Source organism: Cherax quadricarinatus, chromosome 12 (genome assembly GCF_038502225.1).
Source record: "Cherax quadricarinatus isolate ZL_2023a chromosome 12, ASM3850222v1, whole genome shotgun sequence".
Lineage (NCBI taxonomy): Eukaryota > Metazoa > Arthropoda > Malacostraca > Decapoda > Parastacidae > Cherax > Cherax quadricarinatus.
The window spans coordinates 27,132,830-27,156,363 of NC_091303.1; the positions used below are offsets into that span (position 1 = coordinate 27,132,830).

General features: G+C 40.5%; 1 protein-coding gene across 5 annotated transcripts in view; it reads left to right on the forward strand.

The window, feature by feature from the left end:
• The window catches only part of LOC128686593 (peptidyl-prolyl cis-trans isomerase H), an 80,900-nt gene extending 61,610 nt beyond the window's left edge, over positions 1-19,290 (forward strand). For all 5 annotated transcript variants that reach the window (XM_070084288.1, XM_070084287.1, XM_070084290.1 and 2 more), the window contains one exon: positions 19,025-19,290. In XM_070084288.1, the coding sequence (XP_069940389.1) occupies positions 19,025-19,222 (198 nt within the window). In that variant the 3' untranslated portion in view covers positions 19,223-19,290. The remainder of the gene's footprint in view (positions 1-19,024) is intronic.
• Positions 19,291-23,534: the final 4,244 nt, after the last annotated feature.

Sequence of the window (23,534 nt, forward strand, 5' to 3'; positions counted from 1 at the left end):
AAAAGATTCTCTATCATTTCATAAGAAAAAATAATTTTTTTTTTTTTTTTTCAAAAATTGAGCGACATAGAATGACAGTTTCAGAGAGGGGCCTGAAACAGTCAAAGGGTTAATTAAAATAATTATTTTTGGGTGAATATTTTTGTCTGGAATGGATTAATTGTAATTACATTAATTCTTATGGGAAATATTATTTCGGTTTTTGGCCATTTCGGTTTTAGGCCGAGCTTCTGGAACAGATTACGGCTGATAACTGAGGGTCCACTGTACATGCTAAATTATGTATCTTTAATAATAAAATTTCTTGTCTGTAAATTATAAAAGAATTAATGCTTTTATATTCTGGGATATGTAAAATCACATAATATTTTCCAAGCACTAAATTTATTATGAAGGCTGTTCTTTTTTAGTATCTTCGGTACTAGGGTTAACTTTACTTTAGAAGTATAGACATGCTCATAAGTTACCAAATGTTGCCCTATTTGACATTGTTACACAGCAACCCATCCTCCTAAGCAACAGTCAATTCCATTTGTTTATAAGCAGTCAGGTCTGTCACAAACAAAATAAATCAGCTAAAACATGTGAACGCAAGTAAATGAAATTTTAATGCGGACGATAAAACCAAGGACAAGGGAACAAAACGGGTACAACCAAGGTTCCACCGTCTTTTGTTTTTTTACTTGCATTACAATTTTTTGCTTTTCTGGATATGTTACAATTGGTTAATTTTGATTGTTAGATAATAGTTGAACCTAACTAAACCTGACCTAGCCATAAGTATTGCAAATAGAGAAATTTCCTTAAAAATTGTACGTGACAAACCTGGCTGTTTATAAAGTAAGAATTGTTTCCTTGAGATGAGGGGTTGCAAGCAGTTGTCACTTATAGCAATGATGATCTTAGCCTTACTCTATCCTGAGCATCAGCAGCAATATCCCATTCTTTTCCTGGGACAATTTTTCCTTATCTATTTTTGCCCACTAGACACATTGGTAGCGGTGGCACATATTGGCTCCTTTTAATTCTGATCTGCACATGTTTGTTATAGCTGTGGGGAAAAGCCAGTGTCCATCTCAGGTGAGATTTAAATGGGGAAGGTCTGCTTGACCTAATTGAGAATGTTTGCTATTCTTTTCCTTGTTCCATACAGAGTAACCTCCCTGGATCTTTGTCATGTCCTCAAAGGTACTTATTGTAGTAGAATGGCATGAGCTTGAAAGACCTTCAGTAGTTTGAAAATAAAATACTGTAAGTCTTGTACAAGCTTCTTATTCAGTTTTTTCTTCTTTTATTGAAATACATTTTCACACTGGTGACCTACTTAAACTAGGAAGAAGTGTTAAGAAAGTGAATGTATTTAGAGATACAGGTCCGTTATCACAAATTCGGCAATCAGTTATTCGGCACTAATTTTGGCTAGCATAATTTCAAATTTCCAGGGTCGCCACACCAACCTGCTGGTACTGTTTTGTGGCGCTACTTGCTGCATAAATCATTCTAATTTCTTTTTCTCCATTTGCTATAACCTGCTTACTTTTAGCCCTAGCCATGGTTCCAATGAATAAAAGAAATGCTTCTCGTTGTGTAAAGCACCTACACAGTACATTGTCCATTAAAGATAAGGTGGCTTTGAAGCCACTGTTGGTTGCCATGAGCTCAGTCTCGTGATGTAGGAGAATATGCTTTATTATTACGCTAATATCAACACTACAGCTTATTGCCTATCACAATTGATCTAATATGACATAATAAACAATACAAATACCATAAAACATGTTAAACACTCCAGAATGAATAATATTTGGCATAATACCGAGCAGTTTGACAGAGGTATGAAGAGGATATGGTATACAAATACCATTCTTCTATCCCTGTCTTGGGGGCTTATATTAGAGAAAACGGAGTATAGCACAGGGCTAACTGTCATGTACACTCGTACTGCACCATAAAAGTTAAACAAAAAAGTTATTTTCTCTATATAGATTATCACACATAGCAGCATATGTGTAGAGAACCTAGGATAACCCAAAAAAGTCAGACAACGTGGCTTACTTCTAGTACCTGGCTTGGGTTAGCCATATATGATTTTTGGTAAATATTCGATTCCCAGCCAGGGTAGAAACCTTGGGCGTGTTTCTTCACACCTGTTGTCTATGTTCACCCATCAGTAAATGGGTACCTGGGTGTTAGTCGTCTGGTGTGGGTGTTATCCTGGGACACTGACCTAATTTGCTTGAAATACCCTACATAACAAGCGGCTTTCTATATAGTAGTATGTCATTGATGTCAGCTGTCTTTATCCCATTTACAGTACATGTATGTGTAGTAAATAAAGATCTGTTGGAGTGTGAGCAGGGTAATATTTAGTGAAGGGATTCAGGGAAACCGGTTATTTTCATATAGTTGGACTTGAGTCCTGGAAATGGGAAGTACAATGCCTGCACTTTAAAGGAGGGGTTTGGAATATTGGCAGTTTGGAGGGATATGTTGTGTATCTTTATACGTATATGCTTCTGAACTGTTGTATCTGTTGTATTCTGAGCACCTCTGCAAAAACAGTGATAATGTGTGAGTGTGGTGAAAGTGTTGAATGATGATGAAAGTATTTTCTTTTTGGGGATTTTCTTTCTTTTTTGGGTCACCCTGCCTCGGTGGGAGACAGCCGACTTGTTGAAAAAAAAAAAATTATTATTATTATTTTTATTTTCTCAATTGTTTGTTGGGTTATCTTATTGAAACTTGGGCAATGTATGATGGAAAGATACTTTTTAACATACACCAAAAATGAAAGAAATCGGACCATAAATAGCAGAGTTCACTTCTCAGCCATTAGCAGCCGCTTAATGGTATATTTTTGTATGGTTGTTATGGTTATATTCTCGTTTTTTCGGTCTCATTTGATAGAATGAAAGATATATTACAGAAATAGATATGATTTTGATTGGTTTCATGATGAAAAGTACCTTGAAATTGCGCTCACAGTAGCGAAACTGTTCTATTTTTTAGCGAAGCTCAAGAGTAAACAAATGACGTCACCGTCCAATACCTGTCTGCCTGCCAATCCAAATTCCAATAAGGAGTCAAGAATGGCTTGACATTATTTATACAATTATTACAATAATGCAGCAGTCTGCATAACAGTAAATCTTCTATTTTTTTGTGAATAAAAATTCACAAAAAAAAAAACAGAGAAAATGTTATTTTAGTGCCAGGAATGTCTGCATTGTTTATTCTGGACCCTATTTTGAAATTGGCATCTGTTGAAATTTGTGTGATATTGACTAAATTGCCAATTTCTGACCACTATACTGGGTAGTTGAAATAAGTGAATGTGCGGTTTCTTGTACTCAGTCGACAGACTAGAAGTATATAAGTAAGTTTATTCAGGTACTATACACAAATACAGTTACATAGATTATCGTACATAGCATTGTATGTATAGAGAGCCTAGGATAACCCAAAAAACTCAGACAAAGTGACTTACCTCCAGTACCTGGCTTGGGCTTGCCATATATGATTTTTGGTAAATATTTTTTTTCTCAGTTGTTTGTTTGGCTGTCTTATTGAAACTTGGGCAATGTATGATGGAAAGATGCTTCTTAACGTACAACAAAAATAAAAAAAGATGGACGACAAATAAGGGAATTCACTTCTCAGCCATTAGCCGCCTCTTTGCGGTATATTTTCGTATGGTTTTTATGGTTGTATTCTCATTTTTTTGGTCTCATTTGATAGAATGGAAGATATATTACAGAAATAGATATGATTTTGATTGCTTTCATGACGAAAAGTACTTTGAAATTGAGCTCAAAGTAGCGGAAATATTTGATTTTTGCCGATGTTCAGTGAACTTTGTGTAAGTCAAGTTGGTTAATTTTATTAAGTGTATTCTAACCTAACCACTCTGTAATCCGGCAAACTCAGTAATCCGGCACACTACAGGTCCCACTGATGCCGGATTTGTGATGGAGGACCTGTAAAACATTACAGATATTTAGGTATGGATATATCGACAGATGCATCTGTGAAGGATGAAGTCATTTACAAAATAGATGATGAGATTTCACATGCTGTCAGAGTTTAAGGTAACACAGTATCTAGAAAAGGGTTAATCAAAAAGCAGCTAGCTGGACTTGAGTTTTGAGGAGACTTAGAAGTACAGTACCTGCACTTTGAAATTGCAGTAAGGATGTTACGTTTGGTGGATCAACATTGGACTGTGAGATCTCTTCCATTCTGGAAAGGCAGTTAAAATGCAAAAGATGGTGTACAGATGCTGTAATTAAACATTAACCCTTTCAGGGTCCGTCCCGTAGATCTACAGCTTCACGTTGAGTGTCCAAACCGTAGATCTATGCCAAAATTCTAGTGCCGTCAAATTTAGCGCGAAAACGCTCATAGGCCTACATGTGAGAGAACGGGTCTGCGTGGTGGATGTGCGGCATAAACAAAAAATCTAGGCGCCCTCATAGCATTGTGGGAACGCCGGCTCAGTTACCCTTGTTCACCATGCCTCGTTGCAAGGCAGCTCTCACTCCAAGGAAAATTGGGACTCTCCTGCTCCTATCTGATAGTTCTGACAGTGATGGAAGTGGAAATGAAGACAAATTCTTTGGCTTTGATCAGTTAGTGACTGAAAGGAATGACCAGGATATCGATAATAGTGCAGAAAACCCTGACGATCCTCAACCTTCTACCTCTGGTGTGGGCACTCGTCAGTCACGGTCGGTTGTACCTCAACACAAGAGAAAACTATTGTTTTCGCGTGGCCAGGCCTCTGACTTCAGTAATAATGATAATAGTGATGTGGATTGTGATTTTATTGCTCTTGACGTTCATTCGAGTAGTGATAGTGAGGAATCATATTCACCAGTGAAGCGTCGGTATGTACGCCGCTGCATGCGCTCGGGTAGTGTACCCTGTGCCATGCCCAGGGGACAGAGTACATCCCAGAGTACATCCCGTGGCCCTACACCAGGTATAGATAGTGATAGTGAGGATGATGTGGCTACACTTGGCATGGATATACCACAGGCATCAGCAGATTGTGGTAGTGGTGATGGTAGTGCCACGGCCATGCGTGACTCACCAGCCCAGGCTGGGACCCACACTGCTGACTCCTCAGTTCAAGGACAAAGCGAAGCATCAGCCACCAGCTCACCACAACCACAACTACCCGCACAACCAGCCTATGATGTCCAGTATCCACCAGCAAACCGTATCTGGGATTGGCAGCAAAATCCCAATTTTGTTCCCAAGCCCCACCACTTTGATGACTCTGAAAGTGGAATTCTACCAACTTGTCCCCTTGGAAACACTGCAAATGAACTGGAATTCTTTGAATTATTCTTTGACCAGCCATTGATGGAAACTATTGTCAGGGAAAGTAATAAGTATTTTGAGTACACCATGGCAAATACGATCATATCACCACAGTCAAGACTACATCGGTGGAAAGAGACGACTGATGCAGAAATGTATTTGCTTTTTGCCACAATAATGCTTATGCCTCATGTCTATAAGCATAATATAAAAGCATACTGGTCCACAGATCGGCTAATTTCTACCCCGGTCTTCAGTGAAATCATCCCAGTGAACAGGTTTATCTTACTGTTACATATGTTGCACTTCTTTAACAAAACCAGGCCTGACAGAAGTGACAGGTTATACAAGATTAGAAATGTTTTTATGTATCTCAAACAGAAGTTGAGCATATACTTTTATCCATTCAAGAATCCATTCAAGACACCCAAAAGTATGAAAAAAAAAAAATTTTACCACATGAAATATACATTTTCCTACATACAAAGAGAAGGATACATGCACAATAGTAGAGTAGTACATGCACAATATATATTGTGCATGTACTACTCTACTATATGAAGAATAAATGACATTTATCTTTATTGAAGATGCAGCAATGACTGATGAGACACTGTGTCCTGGGAGTGCCTTTTCCTCCTGAGTACTGTAGGTCCTGTTTGGCATTTTCTTCCAGAACAGGCCTTATCACACTGTGTATGTCACTACGATTCTTAAATCTCTCAAACCAAACTTTGCTGGCTTTAAATTCACCAATATGAGCACTAGTTCCAGGCATTTTTCCCTGTTCACCTGGGTGTTAGTCGACTGGTGTGGGTTGCATCCTGGGAGACAAGATTAAGGACCCCAATGGAAATAAGTTAGAGTCCTCGATGATGCACTGACTTTCTTGGGTTATCCTGGGTGGCTAACCCTCTGGGGTTAATTGTTTCTCGGTAATTGTTTCACGTTAAGCCACACCAACAACACTCTCTCCACATCTTCGAGTAATACAGCTGATGGTGGTGCAGCAACAACAACAGCTGTGGTGCAGCTGATCATGGTGCAGCAGCAGCTGGGTGCAGCAACAGCTGACCATGGTGCAGCTGCAGCTGTGGTGCAGCAGCAGCTGTGGTGCAGCAGCAGCTGACTGTGGTACGATAGTATTTATCACCCTTTTTACCACAGGGTTGGCACTAGAAGCTTTCTTTGGGCCCATGGTGGCTTATTTAGCAGTTACAAGCACTATAAATAATGGAATAATACAAAATGTATCGAATGTATGCATGCAACCGGCCACCCTGGCTTGTAAACAATGACGGCAAGGCAGGCGCTCAGGCTGGACGGACAGGTTCGGGACAAGTCATGTTCAGAAACAGCTGATGGTGCAACAGCAGCTGACCGTGGTGCAGCAGCAGCTGACTGATCCAGCAACAGCTGACTGGTCCAGCAACAGCTGACTGGTCCAGCAACAGCTGACTGATCCAGCAACAGCTGACTGATCCAGCAACAGCTGACTGATCCAGCAACAGCTGACTGATCCAGCAACAGCGATTCTTAACCCTTTCAGGGTCCGTCCCGTAGATCTACGGCTGGTCGGTGAGTGTCCAAACCATAGATCTACGCCAAAATTCTAGCGCCGTCAAATTTAGCGCGAAAGCGCTCATAGGCCTACATATGAGAGAATGGGTCTGCGCCGTGGGTGTGCGCCATAAACAAAAAATCTAGGCGCCTGCATAGCATTGTGGGAACGCCGGCTCAGTCACCCTTGTTCACCATGCCTCGTCGCAAGTCAGCTCTCACTCCCCGGAAAATTGGGACTCTCCTCTTCCTGTCTGATAGTTCTGACACTGATGGAAGTGGAAATGAAGACGAATTCTACGGCTTTGATAAGTTAGTGACCGAAAATAATGACCAGGATATCGATAATAGTGCAATAAACCCCGACGATCCTCGACCTTCTACCTCTGGTGTGGGCACTCGTGACTCACGGTCGGGTGTTCCTAAACGTAAGAGAAAACTAATATTTTCCCGTGGCCTGGCCTCTGACTTCAGTAATGACGATGATTCTGACGTGGATTGTGATTTTATTGCGCTCGACGATCATTCGAGTAGTGATAGTGAGGAAACATATTCACCAGTGAAGCGTCGGTATGTTCGCCGCCGCATGCGCTCGGGTAGTGTACCCTATGCTGTGCCCAGGGGACGGAGTACATCCCGGAGTACATCCCGTGGCCCTACACCCGTTTTAGGTAGTGAAAGTGAGGATGATGTGGCTACACTTGGCATGGATGGGCCACAGACATCAGTGGATGGTGTTAGTGGGGCTGGTGGTGGTAGTGGCACCGCCATGCGTGACTCGCTGTGCCACGCGGGGACCCATGCTGCTGACTCGTCAGTTCAAGGACAAAGCGGAGCGTCACCCACCAGCCCACCACAACCACCCGTACAACCAGCCTATGATGTCCAGTATCCACCAGCAAACCGTATCTGGGATTGGCAGCAAAATCCCAATTTTGTTCCCAGCCCTCACCACTTTGATGACTCTCAAAGTGGAATTCTACCTACCTGTCCCCTTGGAACCACGGCCAATGAACTGGAATTCTTTGAATTATTCTTTGACCAGCCATTGATGGAAATTATTGTCAGGGAAAGTAATAAGTATTTTCAGTACACCATGGCAAATACGATCTTATCACCACAGTCAAGACTACACAGGTGGAAAGAGACGACTGTTGCAGAAATGTATTTGCTTTTTGCAACAATAATGCTTATGCCTCACGTCTATAAGCATAATATAAAAGCATACTGGTCCACAGATCGGCTAATTTGTACCCCATCCTTCAGTGAAATCATACCAGTGAACAGGTTTATCTTACTGTTACGTATGTTGCACTTCTCTGACAAAACCAGGCCTGACAGAAGTGACAGGTTATACAAGATTAGAAATGTTTTCATGTATCTCAAACAAAAGTTCAGGATATACTTTTATCCATTCAAGAATCTTGTAATTGACGAGTCTTTGATTTTGTTCAAAGGTAGACTGTCATTCAAGCAGTATATACCGAGCAAGAGGAACCGCTTTGGTATAAAATTGTTTGTCCTCTGTGATTGTGACAGTGGCCTGGTGTTGGATATTGTTGTATACACGGGTAGTAAAACATTGAAAGATACCAAGATGTTATTGGGTATATCAGGTGACGTAGTGAGAAACATGATGGCACCTTATCTTGGTAAGGGCCATACATTATATACCGATAACTGGTACACAAGCCCATTACTCAGTGATTTCATGCGAGTGAACAAGACAGATGTGTGTGGCACAGTGCGTTCTAATCGTAAACATATGCCCAGGCTCAACGCAGGTGTTCGTGGTGATGACGTGCAGGTGTTTACTGCCAATGACATCATGGCATTACGGTGGCATGACAAACGAGATGTCACATTGTTGACAACCATTCACCGTAATGAAATGCAAGACAGTGGCAAAGTTGATCGAGGGACTAATGAACGTATTCGAAAACCAGTGACAGTGATTGATTATACACAAAACATGCGCTTGGTTGACAAGTGTGACATGCAGATTGGTTTTGTTGACTGTGTTCGTAAGAGTTACAAGTGGTACATGAAACTTTTCTTCCATCTCATGGACATTTCAATGCTGAATGCATATAATATGTACCAAATAAAGACTGGTAACAGACCACCGTATGGTGAATTTTGTTTGTCTGTTGTCAGACAACTCATAATGAAGTACCAGGTAACAACACCTGCAATACAACATGGTCCTCGAATTCATCACAATATACCCAAGCGTTTGAGGAGAGAAGGTGATCATTTCATAATACAGCTTCCTTCAACTCAAAAGAAATTTGCTCAGAAGAGATGCATTGTCTGTGCACAAACAAAACGACGGCAACAAAGACGCAAAGATACTCGGTTTATGTGTGAGGAATGTAAGGTGCCTCTGTGCATGGTGCCTTGTTTCAAGGAGTTCCACAAGCTCCAGCAGTTCTAAAACCATGTCCAGTGATTGTAAATATGTAAATATATGATAGAACATTAGTATTATATAATATTTGTGCATGTTTATTGTAATAAACAACAGTGGTAAACAATAATATGATAATAACTTCAGTGCGGTTATTGTGTTCAATACAGTGAGTATATATATATATCAATTATATACAGTATTGGTCTCTCAGGCCCCAAATGTTAGTAGGAATAGAAAAAAATTAGAAAAGAAAAGAAAAAACAACTAAAACAACAAAATAATATAATACGCGTATGTGGAATTCGTCGATGTTGCCGCCACCACATCATTTTCTACAAACTTCTTCGCACTGTATCTCGGTAAGTTCTGATCAGATTCTAATTTTTTTTGTTTTATTACCTTCACAAAAATATGCTCTTTAATTCTGTAAGAAAAAATAATTTTTTTTTTTTTCAAAATTTCTTGGACACTGGTGCGTGACTTCAGATTTTGGCCTTGGACCCTGAAAGGGTTAAATCTCTCAAACCAACTTTTGCTGGCTTTAAATTCACCAATATGAGCACTAGTTCCAGGCGTTTTTCCCTGTTCACCTGGATGTTAGTCGACTGGTGTGGGTTGCATCCTGGGAGACAAGATTAAGGACCCCAATGGAAATAAGTTAGACAGTCTTCAATGACACACTTTTTTGGGTTATCCTGGGTGGCTAACCCTTTGGGGTTAATTGTTTCTTAGTATTCTCAGTAAGCCACACCAACAACGGTGCTACAGCAGCAGCAGCAGCTGACAGTGCTACAGCAGCAGCAGACGATGCTACAGCAGCAGCAGACGATGCTACAGCAGCAGCAGACGGTACTACAGCAGCAGCAGCAGATGGTACTACAGCAGCAGCAGCAGCAGACGGTACTACAGCAGCAGCAGACGGTACTACAGCAGCAGCAGACGGTACTACAGCAGCAGCAGCAGCAGACGGTACTACAGCAGCAGCAGACGGTACTACAGCAGCAGCAGCAGCAGCAGACGGTACTACAGCAGCAGCAGCAGCAGACGGTACTACAGCAGCAGCAGCAGCAGACGGTACTACAGCAGCAGCAGACGGTACTACAGCAGCAGCAGCAGCTGACGGTGGTACAGCAGCAGCAGCAGCAGCTGACAGTGCTACAGCAGCAGCAGCAGCTGACAGTGCTACAGCAGCAGCAGCAGCAGCTGACAGTGCTACAGCAGCAGCAGACAATGCTACAGCAGCAGCAGACGGTACTACAACAGCAGCAGCAGCAGCAGCTGACAGTGGTACAGCAGCAGCTGATGGTGCTACAGCAGCAGCAGCAGCTGACAGTGCAGCAGCAGCAGCAGCTGACAGTGCTACAGCAGCAGCAGACGATGCTACAGCAGCAGCAGACGATGCTACAGCAGCAGCAGACGGTACTACAGCAGCAGCAGCAGCAGACGGTACTACAACAACAGCAGCAGCAGCAGCAGCTGACGGTGGTACAGCAGCAGCAGCAGCAGCTGACGGTGCTACAGCAGCAACAGCAGCTGACAGTGCTGCAGCAGCAGCTGACAGTGCAGCAGCAGCAGCAGCTGACAGTGCTACAGCAGCAGCAGACGATGCTACAGCAGCAGCAGACGATGCTACAGCAGCAGCAGACGGTACTACAGCAGCAGCAGCAGCAGCAGACGGTACTACAACAGCAGCAGCAGCAGCAGCAGCAGCTGACGGTGGTACAGCAGCAGCAGCAGCAGCTGACGGTGGTACAGCAGCAGCAGCAGCTGATGGTGCTACAGCAGCAGCAGCAGCAGCTGACAGTGCTACAGCAGCAGCAACATCAGCAGTTGACCATGGTACCACAGTATTTCGATAATATTTCTCACCCTTTTTACCACAGGGTTGGCACTAGAAGCTTTCTTGGGGCCCATGGTCACTTATTTTGCAGATAAAATCACCAAAAACACTGTAATAATACGAAATGTTACGATTGCTTGGATGTTACCGCGGAGGCTGGCTTGTAAACAATGCCACCGGCGGAACATGTGAGGCTGGCTCAGGCCACACATTAGACGCGTCTCGGACGAACAGCGTTGAGCGGGTTTTTTAGTGGTATGCGAGGCAAAATCTTAGCGATAAAATGAATCGGTATGCGGATTTAACGTTATGTAAGGCCAACGGTATGCGGGGGTCCACTGTATGTTGAATTTCTGCAAGCGGCAGCACTCCATGTTGCCTTCAGGTGATCGCTTAGTGCCAACTTCGCGGCCTTATATCTCAGTAAGTACTGACCCTAAAAAAAATTTTTATGCTAAAACACTTAGAAAAAAGTGCTCTTTTTTTTCTATAAAAAAATTTTTTTTTCTTTTTTCAAAATATTCGGGGCACTGCGTGAGTGAACGTATATATAAGTTTGGACCGTTTAAGGGTTAAAACATTTTTTATTTTGCCAGTCTCAAATTAAAATCAAAACAGTGTCAGAACAATGACTCAGTGTTGTTTGTATACAGCATTAATATCCAAACAAATAATACTCTATGTTATTCAAAGTATTTCACTTGATAACTGATGTCTTCTTTATCAATAGGTCATTTAACCCCTTCAGGGTCCAAGGCCAAAATCTGAAGTGGTGCTCCAGTGTCCAAGAAATTTTGGAAAAAAAAAAAAAAATTCTTACAGAATTAAAGAGCATATTTTTGTGAAGGTAATAAGACAAAAAAAAAATTCTGATCAGTACTTACCGAGATACAGTGCTGAGAAGTTTGTCCAAAATGACCTGGTGGCAGCAACATCGACGATTTCCACATACGCGCATTACTTTATTTAGCAGTTTTTGTAGTTTTTTCTTTTCTTTTCCAATTTTTTTCCTTTCCTGTATATAATGTATATATATAAACTCACTGTATTGAACACAATAACTGCACTAAAGTTATTATCATATTATTGTTTACCACTGTTGTTTATTATAATAAACATGCACAAATCTTCTATAATACTAATGTTCTATCATATATTTACATATTTACAATCACTGGACATAGTTTTAGAACTGCTGGAGCTTGTGGAACTCCTTGAAACAAGGCACCATGCACAGAGGTACCTTACATTCCTCACACACAAACCGAGTGCCTTTGCGTCTTTGTTGCCGTTGTTTTGTTTGTGCATAGACGATGCATCTCTTCTGAGTTGAAGGAAGCTGTATTATGAAATGATCACCTTCCCTCCTCAAATGCTTGGGTATATCCTGAGGAGTTCGAGGACCTTGTTGTATATCAGGTATTGTTACCTGGTACTTCATTATGAGTTGTCTGACAACAGACAAACAAAATTCAGAATACAATGGTCTGTTGCCAGTCTTCATTTGGTACATATTATATGCATTGAGCATTGAAATGTCCATGAGATGGAAGAAAAGTTTCATGTACCACTTGTAACTTTTACGAACACAATCAACAAAGCCAATCTGCATATCACATTTGTCAACCAAGTGCATGTTTTGTGTATAATCAATCACTGTCACTGGTTTTCGAATACGTTCATTAGTCACTCGATCAACTTTGCCACTGTCTTGCATTTCATTACAGTGAATGGTTGTCAACAATGTGACATCTTGTTTGTCATGCCACCGTAATGCCATGATGTCATTGGCAGTAAACACCTGCACGTCATCACCACGAGCACCTGCTTTGAGCCTGGGCATATGTTTATGACTAGAACGCACTGTGCCACACACATCTGTCTTGTTCACTCGCAAGAAATCACTGAGTAATGGGCTTGTGTACCAGTTATCGGTATATAATGTATGCCCCTTACCAAGATAAGGTGCCATCATGCTTCTCACTACATCACCTGAGATACCCAATAACATCTTGGTATCTTTCAATGTTTTACTTCCCGTGTATACAACAATATCCAATACCAGGCCACTGTCACAGTCACAGAGTACAAACAGTTTTATACCAAAGCATTTCCTCTTGCTCGGTATATACTGCTTGAATGACAGCCTACCTTTGAACAAAATCAAAGACTCGTCAACGTATATATACGTTTGGGGCGCTACGCACATGAATGTATATATACGTTTGGACTGTTTAAGGGTTAATAGAAGATGGTGAATAATCCAAGAATAAGAAGTGTCTCTGAACCAGTGTAGAAAGCATGGTAACCCAGAAAGTTACCAGAGATTCAGACAAGTCAGACATGAATATACAAATGTAAGGAGGAGGAAAAAAAATGAAAATGAAATAATGGACAAGAACAAGACATTACCAGAGTCTTTTTCTTTTTGGTTGAAATTTCAAATTACAATTACTTCCCTTTACACATGCATTCTTCATTAATAGTTACCTAAGTACATTATTCAGCTCGCTCATTTATTTTATCTAAATCTGTGTTTAGACTATTAAAATGCCTGTGGAAATGAACGTTATCCATGGAGGCAAAGAAGGGAATATACAAGAGTACAGTGGTACCACTCTTATGTGGGTGTGAAGCATAGGCTGTAAATGCTACAGTGAGGAGGTGGCTGGAGGCAGTAGAGATGTGTCTAAGAACATAAGAAAGAAGGAACACTGTAACAGGCCTACTGACCCATACGGAGCAGGTCCATGTGACCCCCCCCCCTGGATTAGCCCAATGACCCATCCAGTCTGGTCACCTCCACTCAAGGAAGGAGCACAGCACCAGACCCAGCAGCACAAGCTAGTCAGGTCCAACTCACACCCACCCACGCCCACTCATGTATTTATCTAACCTATTTTTAAAACTACACAACATTTTAGCCTCAATAACTGTACTCTGGAGTTTGTTCCACTCATCCACAACTCTATTACCAAACCAGTGCTTTCCTATAACCTTCCTGAATCTGAATGTTGGGTCGTTGTTGTTCACAATTTACATAAACGACATAGATGAGGGAATAAATAGTGACATAAGCAAATTTGCTGATGACACCAAAATAGGCTGTCCAGTTCATTCTAATGAGGACACTAGAACACTCCAGGATGATTTGAATAGACTGATGCAATGGCCGGAGAAGTGGCAGATGCAGTGTAATATAGACAAATGCAAAGTTCTAAATGTTGGACAGGAAAATAACCATGCGACATATAAACTAAATAATGTAGATCTTAATACTACTGATTGTGAAAAGGATTTAGGAGTTCTGGTTAGCAGTAATCTAAAACCAAGACAACAGTGCATTAGTGTTCGCAATAAAGCTAACAAACATATCTAGAAGAAAAATTGCAAAGGTTAGTGGATAAGTTTGGGAATCTGTGTAAAGGTAGAAAGTTGAAAGTGAACATAGAAAAGAGTAAGGTGATGAGGGTGTCAAATGATTTAGATAAAGAAAAATTGGATATCAAATTGGGGAGGAGGAGTATGGAAGAAGTGAATGTTTTCAGATACAGTGGACCCCCGCATAACGATCAGCTCTCAACTTGACCAATTATGTAAGTGTATTTCGTAAGTGCTTTTGTAGGTGTATTTTTAGGGGTCTGAAACGGACTAATCTAATTCACAATATTTCTTATGGGAACAAATTCGGCCTATAATGGCACCCAAACAGACTTCTGGATTGAACTAATATCGTTATGCGGGGGTCCACTGTACTTGGGAGTTGACGTGTCGGCGGATGGATTTATGAAGGATGAGGTTAATCATAGAATTGATGAGGGAAAAAAGGTGAGTGGTGCGTTGAGGTATATGTGGAGTCAAAAAACGTTATCTATGGAGGCAAAGAAGGGAATGTATGAAAGTATAGTAGTACCAACACTCTTATATGGGTGCGAAGCTTGGGTGGTAAACGCAGCAGCGAGGAGACGGTTGGAGGCAGTGGAGATGTCCTGTTTAAGGGCAGTGTGTGGTGTAAATATTATGCAGAAAATTCGGAGTGTGGAAATTAGGAAAGGGTGTGGAGTTAATAAAAGCATTTAGTCAGAGGGCAGAAGAGGGATTGTTGAGGTAGTTTGGTCATTTAGAGAGAATGGATCAAAGTAGAATGACATGGAAAGCATATAAATCTATAGGGGAAGGAAGGCAGGGTAGGGGTCATCCTCAAAAGGGTTGGAGAGAGGGGGTAAAGGAGGTTTTGTGGGTGAGGGGCTTGGACTTCCAGCAAGCGTGCATGTTAGATAGGAGTAAATGGAGACGAATGGTACTTGGGACCTGACGATCTGTTGGAGTGTGAGCAGGGTAATATTTAGTGAAGGGATTCAGGGAAACCGGTTATTTTCATATAGTCGGACTTGAGTCCTGGAAATGGGAAGTACAATGCCTGCACTTTAAAGGAGGGGTTTGGGATATTGGCAGTTTGGAGGGATATGTTGTGTATCTTTATATGTATATGCTTCTAAACTGTTGTATTCTGAGCACCTCTGCAAAAACAGTGATAATGTGTGAGTGTGGTGAAAGTGTTGAATGATGAAAGTATTTTCTTTTTGGGGATTTTCTTTCATTTTTGGGTCACCCTGCCTTGGTGGGAGATGGCCGACTTGTTGAAAAAAAAAAAAAATATCTAGAAGTATAAATAATAGAAGTCCTCAGGTTGTTCTTCAACTTTATATATCCTTGGTTAGGCCTCATTTAGACTATGCTGCTCAGTTCTGGTCACCATATTACAGAATGGATATAAATGCTCTGGAAAACGTGCAGAGGAGGATGACAAAGATGATCCCATGTATCAGAAATCTTCCCTATGAGGATAGATAGACTGAGGGCCCTGAATCTGCACTCTCTCGAAAGGCGTAGAATTAGGGGGGATATGATCGAGGTGTATAAATGGAAAACAGGAATAAATAAAGGGGATGTAAATAGCATGCTGAAAATTTCCAGCAAAGACAGGACTCGCAGCAATGGTTTCAAGATGGAAAAATTCAGATTCAGAAGGATATAGGAAAGCACTGGTTTGGTAATAGAGTTGTGGATGAGTGGAACAAACTCCCGAGTACAGTTATTGAGGCTAAAACTTTGTGTAGTTTTAAAAATAGGTTAGATAAATACATGAGTGGGTGTGGGTGGGTGAGTTGGACTTGACTAGCTTGTGCTGCTGAGTCTGGTGCCGTGCTCCTTCCTTGAGTGGAGGTGACCAGACTGGGTGGGTCATTGGGCTAATTTGGGGGGGGGGGGTCACATGAACCTGTTCTGCATGGGCCAGTAGGCCTGTTACAGTGTTCCTTCTTTCTTATGTTCTTAAGAAAGTCACTAGACTTAAGATTTCCTGTCATATTGTTCCAATCAATTTGTCTAAAGTTAAAATTTCCCATTATCACATTTTCATATCTAGATGCCTTATGAATTTCGTCCCATAACAGCTTATTGCACTCCCCATCAAGATTTGGGGGCCTGTAAATCACACCCAAAATTAATTTGTCATGACCCTCGAGAAACTGTAACCAAACAGATTCTGTGTTCGATGTTTCTAATCTTATATCATGTCTAAGACAACAATTTAAATTTTCTCTGACATACATGGCCACTGCACCACCCTTCCTGTTGACCCTATCGGTGTGGAATAGTTTATAACCCTGTATGTTACATTCAGAAGGCATTTCTCTATCTTTCAGGTTGAACCAGGTCTCTGTTATACCAATAATATCTGTATTACCTACACTTGCAAGTATTCTTAGCTCATCTATTTCTTAGACTCCTACTATTTGTAGAGTAAACCTTAAGGGAGCTAGTCACTCGTTGCCCTCTGCTATCTCTCTCTGTTTGTTGATCAGTTGATTTGCTATTACTAGCAACTTTATTTTGAATATTGTCTTTTAAACATATCCCTGAGGTATCCCGGTAATAACTGCTGTTTTTAACCCTAATACTGCAGCCTGATTGTTTCCCACAAACACCCATACCTCTATAATATATCAGTTTAAATTCCTAGACAAGTCGTCATCAATCGAATTGGCTAATGCAACCACTCCATCCTCAGAGAGATGAACCCCATCCCTTGCATACATATCACGTTTGCCAAAGAATAGGTCCCAGTTATCAATGAATGGGATTGCAAGTTCCTTGCAGTACCTGTCTAGCCAGCAGTTTATACCAATTGCCCTAGACATCCATTCATTGCCCACTCCCTTTCTAGGCAAGATGCTACATATGACTTGGATCCCTCCCTTAGATCTAACTACTTCTATGGCTGACCTGTACTTATCCAGCAGCTCCTGTCTCCTGCCCTTCCCAATGTCATTACCCCCAGCACTAAGACAGATAATGGGCTTGTTCCCATTACCTGACGTAATGTTATCCAACCTGCTGACTATGTCACCAACATCAGCTCCAGGAAGGGACACCCTCTGTGTGACCTTTCTGTCTCTGTTACAAAAAGCATGGTCCATATATCTTACCTGAGAATCTCCTACTATTAAAATATTCTTACCTTGATTAGCAGGGGAATCAGTGGTACCTTCAACCTCACTAACCACTAAAGTGCACTCGTCCTGGAGAACAGAAAATTGATTTCCTATATTCACATCTTCTCTGTAAACCCTCCTTATCTTCCTTCTTCCTGATCTGTAAACCACTTGCCACTCAAAGCTGCTGCCACTATCACTGCTAGTGACCATTTCCTCCTTACCAGCTAAATCCTTCTCACACTCACTCCCACACTCATCTAGGCAAAGCTTTAGCCTCCTATTTTCCTCCTGAAGAAGTAGAACCTCCTTCAACACTTTAACCTGAGATTCTAAAACACCAAAACAAGCCATGGTGCTTGGTAACACCCCACGCTAACTCCCAGAGCTTAGGACAGGTATGACCGTAGGTGACCACTGACCTCAGCGTCTAAGGGCAATGCGTGGTGTAAATATTATGCAGAGAAATCATAGTGTGGAAATTAGGAGATGTGGAGTTACTAAAAGTATTAATCAGAGGGCTGAGGAGGGGCTGCTGAGGTGGTTTGGTCATTTAGAGAGAATGGAAGAAAGTAGAATGACTTGGAGAGCATATAAATCTGTAGGGGCAGGAAGGTGGGGTAGGGGGTCATCCCTGAAAAGGTTGGAGGGAGGGAGTAAAGGTACTTTTGTGGGTGAGAGGCTTGGACTTCCAGCAAACATGTGTGAGCATGTTAGATAGTAAATGGAGATGAATGGTGTTTGGGACCTGATGAGCTGTTGGAGTGTGAGCAGGGTAATATTTTGTGAAGGGATTCAAGGAAACCAGTTAGCCGGACTTGAGTCCTTGAAATGGGAAGTACAATGCCTGCACTTTAAAGGTGGAGTTTGGGATATTGGCAGTTTGGAGGGATATCTGAGCTGTTGTATCTGAGTGCCTCTGCAAAGACAGTGATTATGTATGAGTGATAGTGAAAGTGTTGAATGATGATTAAAGTTTTTTTCTTTCCTTTTAGGGTTTTCTTTTTGGGTCACCCTGCTGCCTCGGTGGGAAATGGCCGATGTGCTCAATTAAACATTATGCTCAAATATGCAAAAAGAATTTGATTTTTTTAATATTTCAGTTATTAATTGTAGAGTATTACATAATACAACTCAGAGAAAGTGTAGTGAGGCCTATGAATGGCTGAACCCAGGGAGGTGGATCTATCCTCCTTTTCCTTGGACAGAACTAATTGATTTTTCTTAATATGTTGTATAACCTCTCCATGTTTAGTATTTTCCTTTATTATAATAATAATATGTAGCATATACAATTGTGTTAGTTGAAATATGCATGGCTACTATATCAAGGATATAAAATACTGTATACTCATATTTTAATTCAAGAAATCTGGATTTTTTCTTCAGGCCAACAGTGGAAAGGACACAAATGGTTGCCAGTTCTTCATCACCTGTTCCAAATGTGACTTCCTGGATGGAAAACACGTGGTCTTTGGACGCGTGATTGATGGTCTTTTAGTGATGAGGAAAATAGAAAATGTTCCTACAGGACCTAATAATAAACCAAAAATTCCTGTGATAATATCTCAGTGTGGCCAAATGTAAAGCTCTTTCTCTTAAGTAAACTAAGTACACTATTATCAACTTTTTAAAATAAAGAAAAGACACAGTCATTTCAGTGTTTTAATCATACTACAGTAAACCCTTGATAAAGTGGAACTCCATAAAATGGGTATCGGCTAATATGGACAAAAAATGTTACTAGACAAAGGCTCAACATGTTCATTTAATAGGGTATCTGATTAAAATAGCCATGAAATGGACCAAACCTGTTATATTGCATGGCTGTCTGGTCTGGCCATACCATTGATAAAGTGGACCAGGGCTACTGAATCTCAAGTTTGTCCAGGACCTGTTCATTTTCATTGTAAGAGGGTACCACTGGCCCAGCCAACGTCAGTTTGTTACTGTCTTCGTGCACACTCATATCCTCTTATCTTCTTTTGGGAAGAAAACATTGGAGGAAAATAATCATTAGTTTCTATACTTATTCACAGTTATATTGCAAATCGTGCAACAATAGCTCATCAGCTATTCATGTATGTAACACTTGCTGTTGGGAAGGTGGTGGAAGAATCATGGATGGTGGTAGTGAACAGTAAAGATAAAAGATAAAGATTTTATTTCTTTGCAAGGTTACAATGTGTATTTACAATTTTGATTTGTTGAGTACAAAGAACTGCTCTGCACACAAAGGGGCTTTTGACATGAACACCCAACTATTATATTCCTTTGTACAACCATGTATCATGTCAAAATAAAAATTATTATTATTATTATTATTATTATTATTGGGCAGACTTATCCTAGTACACATAATAACTACTTAAGTGTAGACAAGATAAGAGTGGTTAACTTTTTAATAAATCTTTATTTTTTCTTAATACTAAAGTGAGATAGTCAAGGTGGAGGTTTATAAGAATAATAATCTTGAAGTTGCACATAAAAAAATATTACAATTAATAGTTCAAACAGTAATATTTCATGGGTTGGCAGATGTTTTAATAGACTAGAGGTCATATAATATAATATTTGGGAGAGTTGCTTCAAACTGGTTAGAAGTTGTTTTGGTTAGTATTAAGAGATGAGATGATTTTTAAGCATAGTGGTGGCAGATGATGAGTGGTGGCAGATGATGATGAGTGATGGTGATGAGTGATGGTGCTGGATGGTAGTGGTGAATGATAATGGTGTAGGATGGCCCCTACCTCTGTTTCCCTCCACCCTAGATTTATATGCCCTCAATAGTCTTTCTATTTTTCTCTATCCTCTCTATATGTCCAAACTACTTCATCAGTTTTCTCACTCCTCTGAATAACATTTTTGTTACCCCCCACACCACTACCTAATCTCCGGACTCCAATTCTTTGCACAGTATTAACACCATATAGTCTCCTCAAACATGACATCTCTACTGCCTCCAGCCTCTGCCTCACTGCAACAATTAAAACCCAGACTTCACACCCATACAATAGCAGGGCCAGCCTTAACCTCTAAACAGTCCTTACGTATATATACGTTCTCTCGCCCAGTGCCCCGAATATTTTGAAAAAAAAAAAAAAAAGTTTCTTTTTTACAGAAATAAAGAGCACGTTTTTCTAAGGATAAAAAAAAAATTTAGGGTCAGTACTTACCAAGATATGAGGTCGCGAAGCTGGCACTGGATGCTCACCTGATGGCAATGTTGAGTCCTGCCGCTTGCAGAAGTGTTGCCAATATACCTTTTTTTCTCGTTTTTATATTATATAATTTTTATGTTCTGATAATTACAATTTATAGTAGTTCTTGTCATTTCATAACCAATCTTTGTTTTGACACTAATATTAGGTACTGAAATTGTACTCAAATTGTCATACACTGACAGGTGGACATTTACACCTGCCTTGGTCATTTATTATTGTCTAGGAATATATTCAAAGTATTTATAGGTCCCAGCAATGTTTTGGATACGTGGCAGTATATAATAATAATAATAATAATAATAATAATAATAATAATAATAATATTAAGAATAACAATAATAAGTTCCCTTGAAGCATGATGTAAGACAAGTGTCAGTCCACTGCTGATAGTGCAGTGATAAGTGGTGACATTTGATAAGCTTCGGCCCTTTATTTGTTTTCACTGTTACATATAAACATGTCTGTCTGTCAAGCTCTCTGTCCATCTGTCTGTCTAGCTCTGTTTATCTGTCTCTGCTTATCTGTCTCTTTGTCTGCTTGTCTCTCTGTCTCTGCTTATCTGTCTCTTTGTCTGCTTGTCTCTCTGTCTCAGAGAGAGCCACTTGTGAGCCAACAGGTATTACACATGACGACAGTATTTGGCAGTCGTGCTTACTCATTATATCCACAAGCACAGTATATCAGTTTGTCTGGATTTTTTGGGTTATCCTAGGTAATTTACACTATGTATAATTGTATTTATGTGTACTTGTGAGACAGAAAGAGATAGACGTAGATACAGACAGACAGACGGAGATAGAGCCAGCCAGCCAGCAGCCGGCCAGCCAGTTGGCCGGCCAGCCACCCACCCAGCCAGCCTGCCAAACATGTATTACATGTTCCAGAATTGTTTCTCTTTACTTAGGGCATAAGTTAAAAGACTTTCTGAAAGGGTGTTGCACAAATGTTACACGGGTTATTATCGAGGTTTTTGATATTTCCTTGACCACTTATGGCTGCATCCACCTCAAAGCCATTAAACTAGGGGTCAACATCATTTTTCTCTGAAAATAGGAGTATTAACCCTTTGAGGGTTTTCGTCGTACTAGTACGTCTTACGCGTAGGGGTTTTTGACGTACTAGTACTCATAAATTCTAGCGGCCTCAAATCTAGTGGGAGAAAGCTGGTAGGCCTTCATATGAAAGAATGGGTATATGTGGTCAGTGTGCACAGTCTAAAAAAAATCCTGCAGCACACAGTGCATAATGAGAAAAAAAAAACTTTGACCATTTTTTTTTAATAAATCAGCGACTTTGCAGTGTATTTTCGTATAGTATTTATTGTTGTATTCTAGTTTTCTTGGTCTCATTTTATAGAATGGTAAAGATATTACAGAAATTGAGATGATTTTGACTGGTTTTACAAAGAAAGGTGCCTTGAAATTGAGCTCAAAGTAGCAGAAATGTTCGATTTTTACCAAACTTCAAAAGTAAACAAATCGTACCAAGCGTGCAATACACGTCAACTGGTGAGTCTAATATTCTTTCACACGTGCACCAATAATATTTATACCATTTTTTACACTAATGCAATAGTCTGCATAACAGTAAATCTTATATTTTTTGTGAAAATAAAAATTCAAAGTGGAAAGCAAAAGTATATAAGAGGGGCCTTGAGACATGACTAATGACTAGAGGAAATGTCATTTTAGTGCCAGGAAAGTCTTTCTTGTTTATTCTGGACCCTATTCGGAAATTGGCATCTTTTGAAATTTGTGTGAAATTGGCAAAATTGCTAAATTCTGACCACTGTACTGGATAGTTGAATTTCATAAATGAGTGGTTTCTTGCATCCATTCGATAGAAAAAATGGAGTTCTAGCGAAATATTCATGTTTTTGTCGACTAGTACAGTGAAATTGGCCGAAAATGGGGCTCAAAGTGGGCAAAATCGCCGATACGTAAACATCGCCGAGACCGCTAACTTTGCGAGAGCATAATTCCGTAAGTTTTCTATCAAATTTCAAACTTTTGGTGTCTTTATGATCGGGAAAAGATTCTCTATCTTTTCATAAGAGAAAATAATTTTTTTTTTTTTTTAAATTTGGCCGACCCTGAGAACGAGTTTCGGAGAGGGCCTGTCGACCCTCAAAGGGTTAATACTACATGAAATCAGTGAATCCCAGGTGTTTGCCACGCTGTTTGCTCTAGCTGGTGCTCCCACAAGGTACTAAGTGGTCCCAGATTTTTTTAATACTGCGCACACTGAGCATTAGGACCCATTCTATGCTGACGAAGCATCTCAAACCAATCGTGCCAAATTTGGAGGCAGGAAAAATAAAACATAAATATATGTTTGGGGCACTAGCGGTAAGGTACATAGTGCATGGTTTCTACATGCCGCCTGCGTGCTTCATTGTGCTCCATGTTTTCTTGTGTTTTCACGGTCTCTCTTACGTGCTAGAACTTTAAACTGTGCCAGCGATCTTATACAACACATCCCTCTAGTGCTTGGAACCAATCTTGGGGGAGAAAATAGCATATACTGAGTCAAAAAAGGAGAATTAGTGTGCAATACTTAGCAGAGTATACTCCCAGAGGGGAACTATAGGCCTAGCATGCCATGTGCAAAATAATAATAGAACTTTTCTTTGTAGAGGAAAGAAAGTCTCCTTGATAATATTGTGTATACATAGT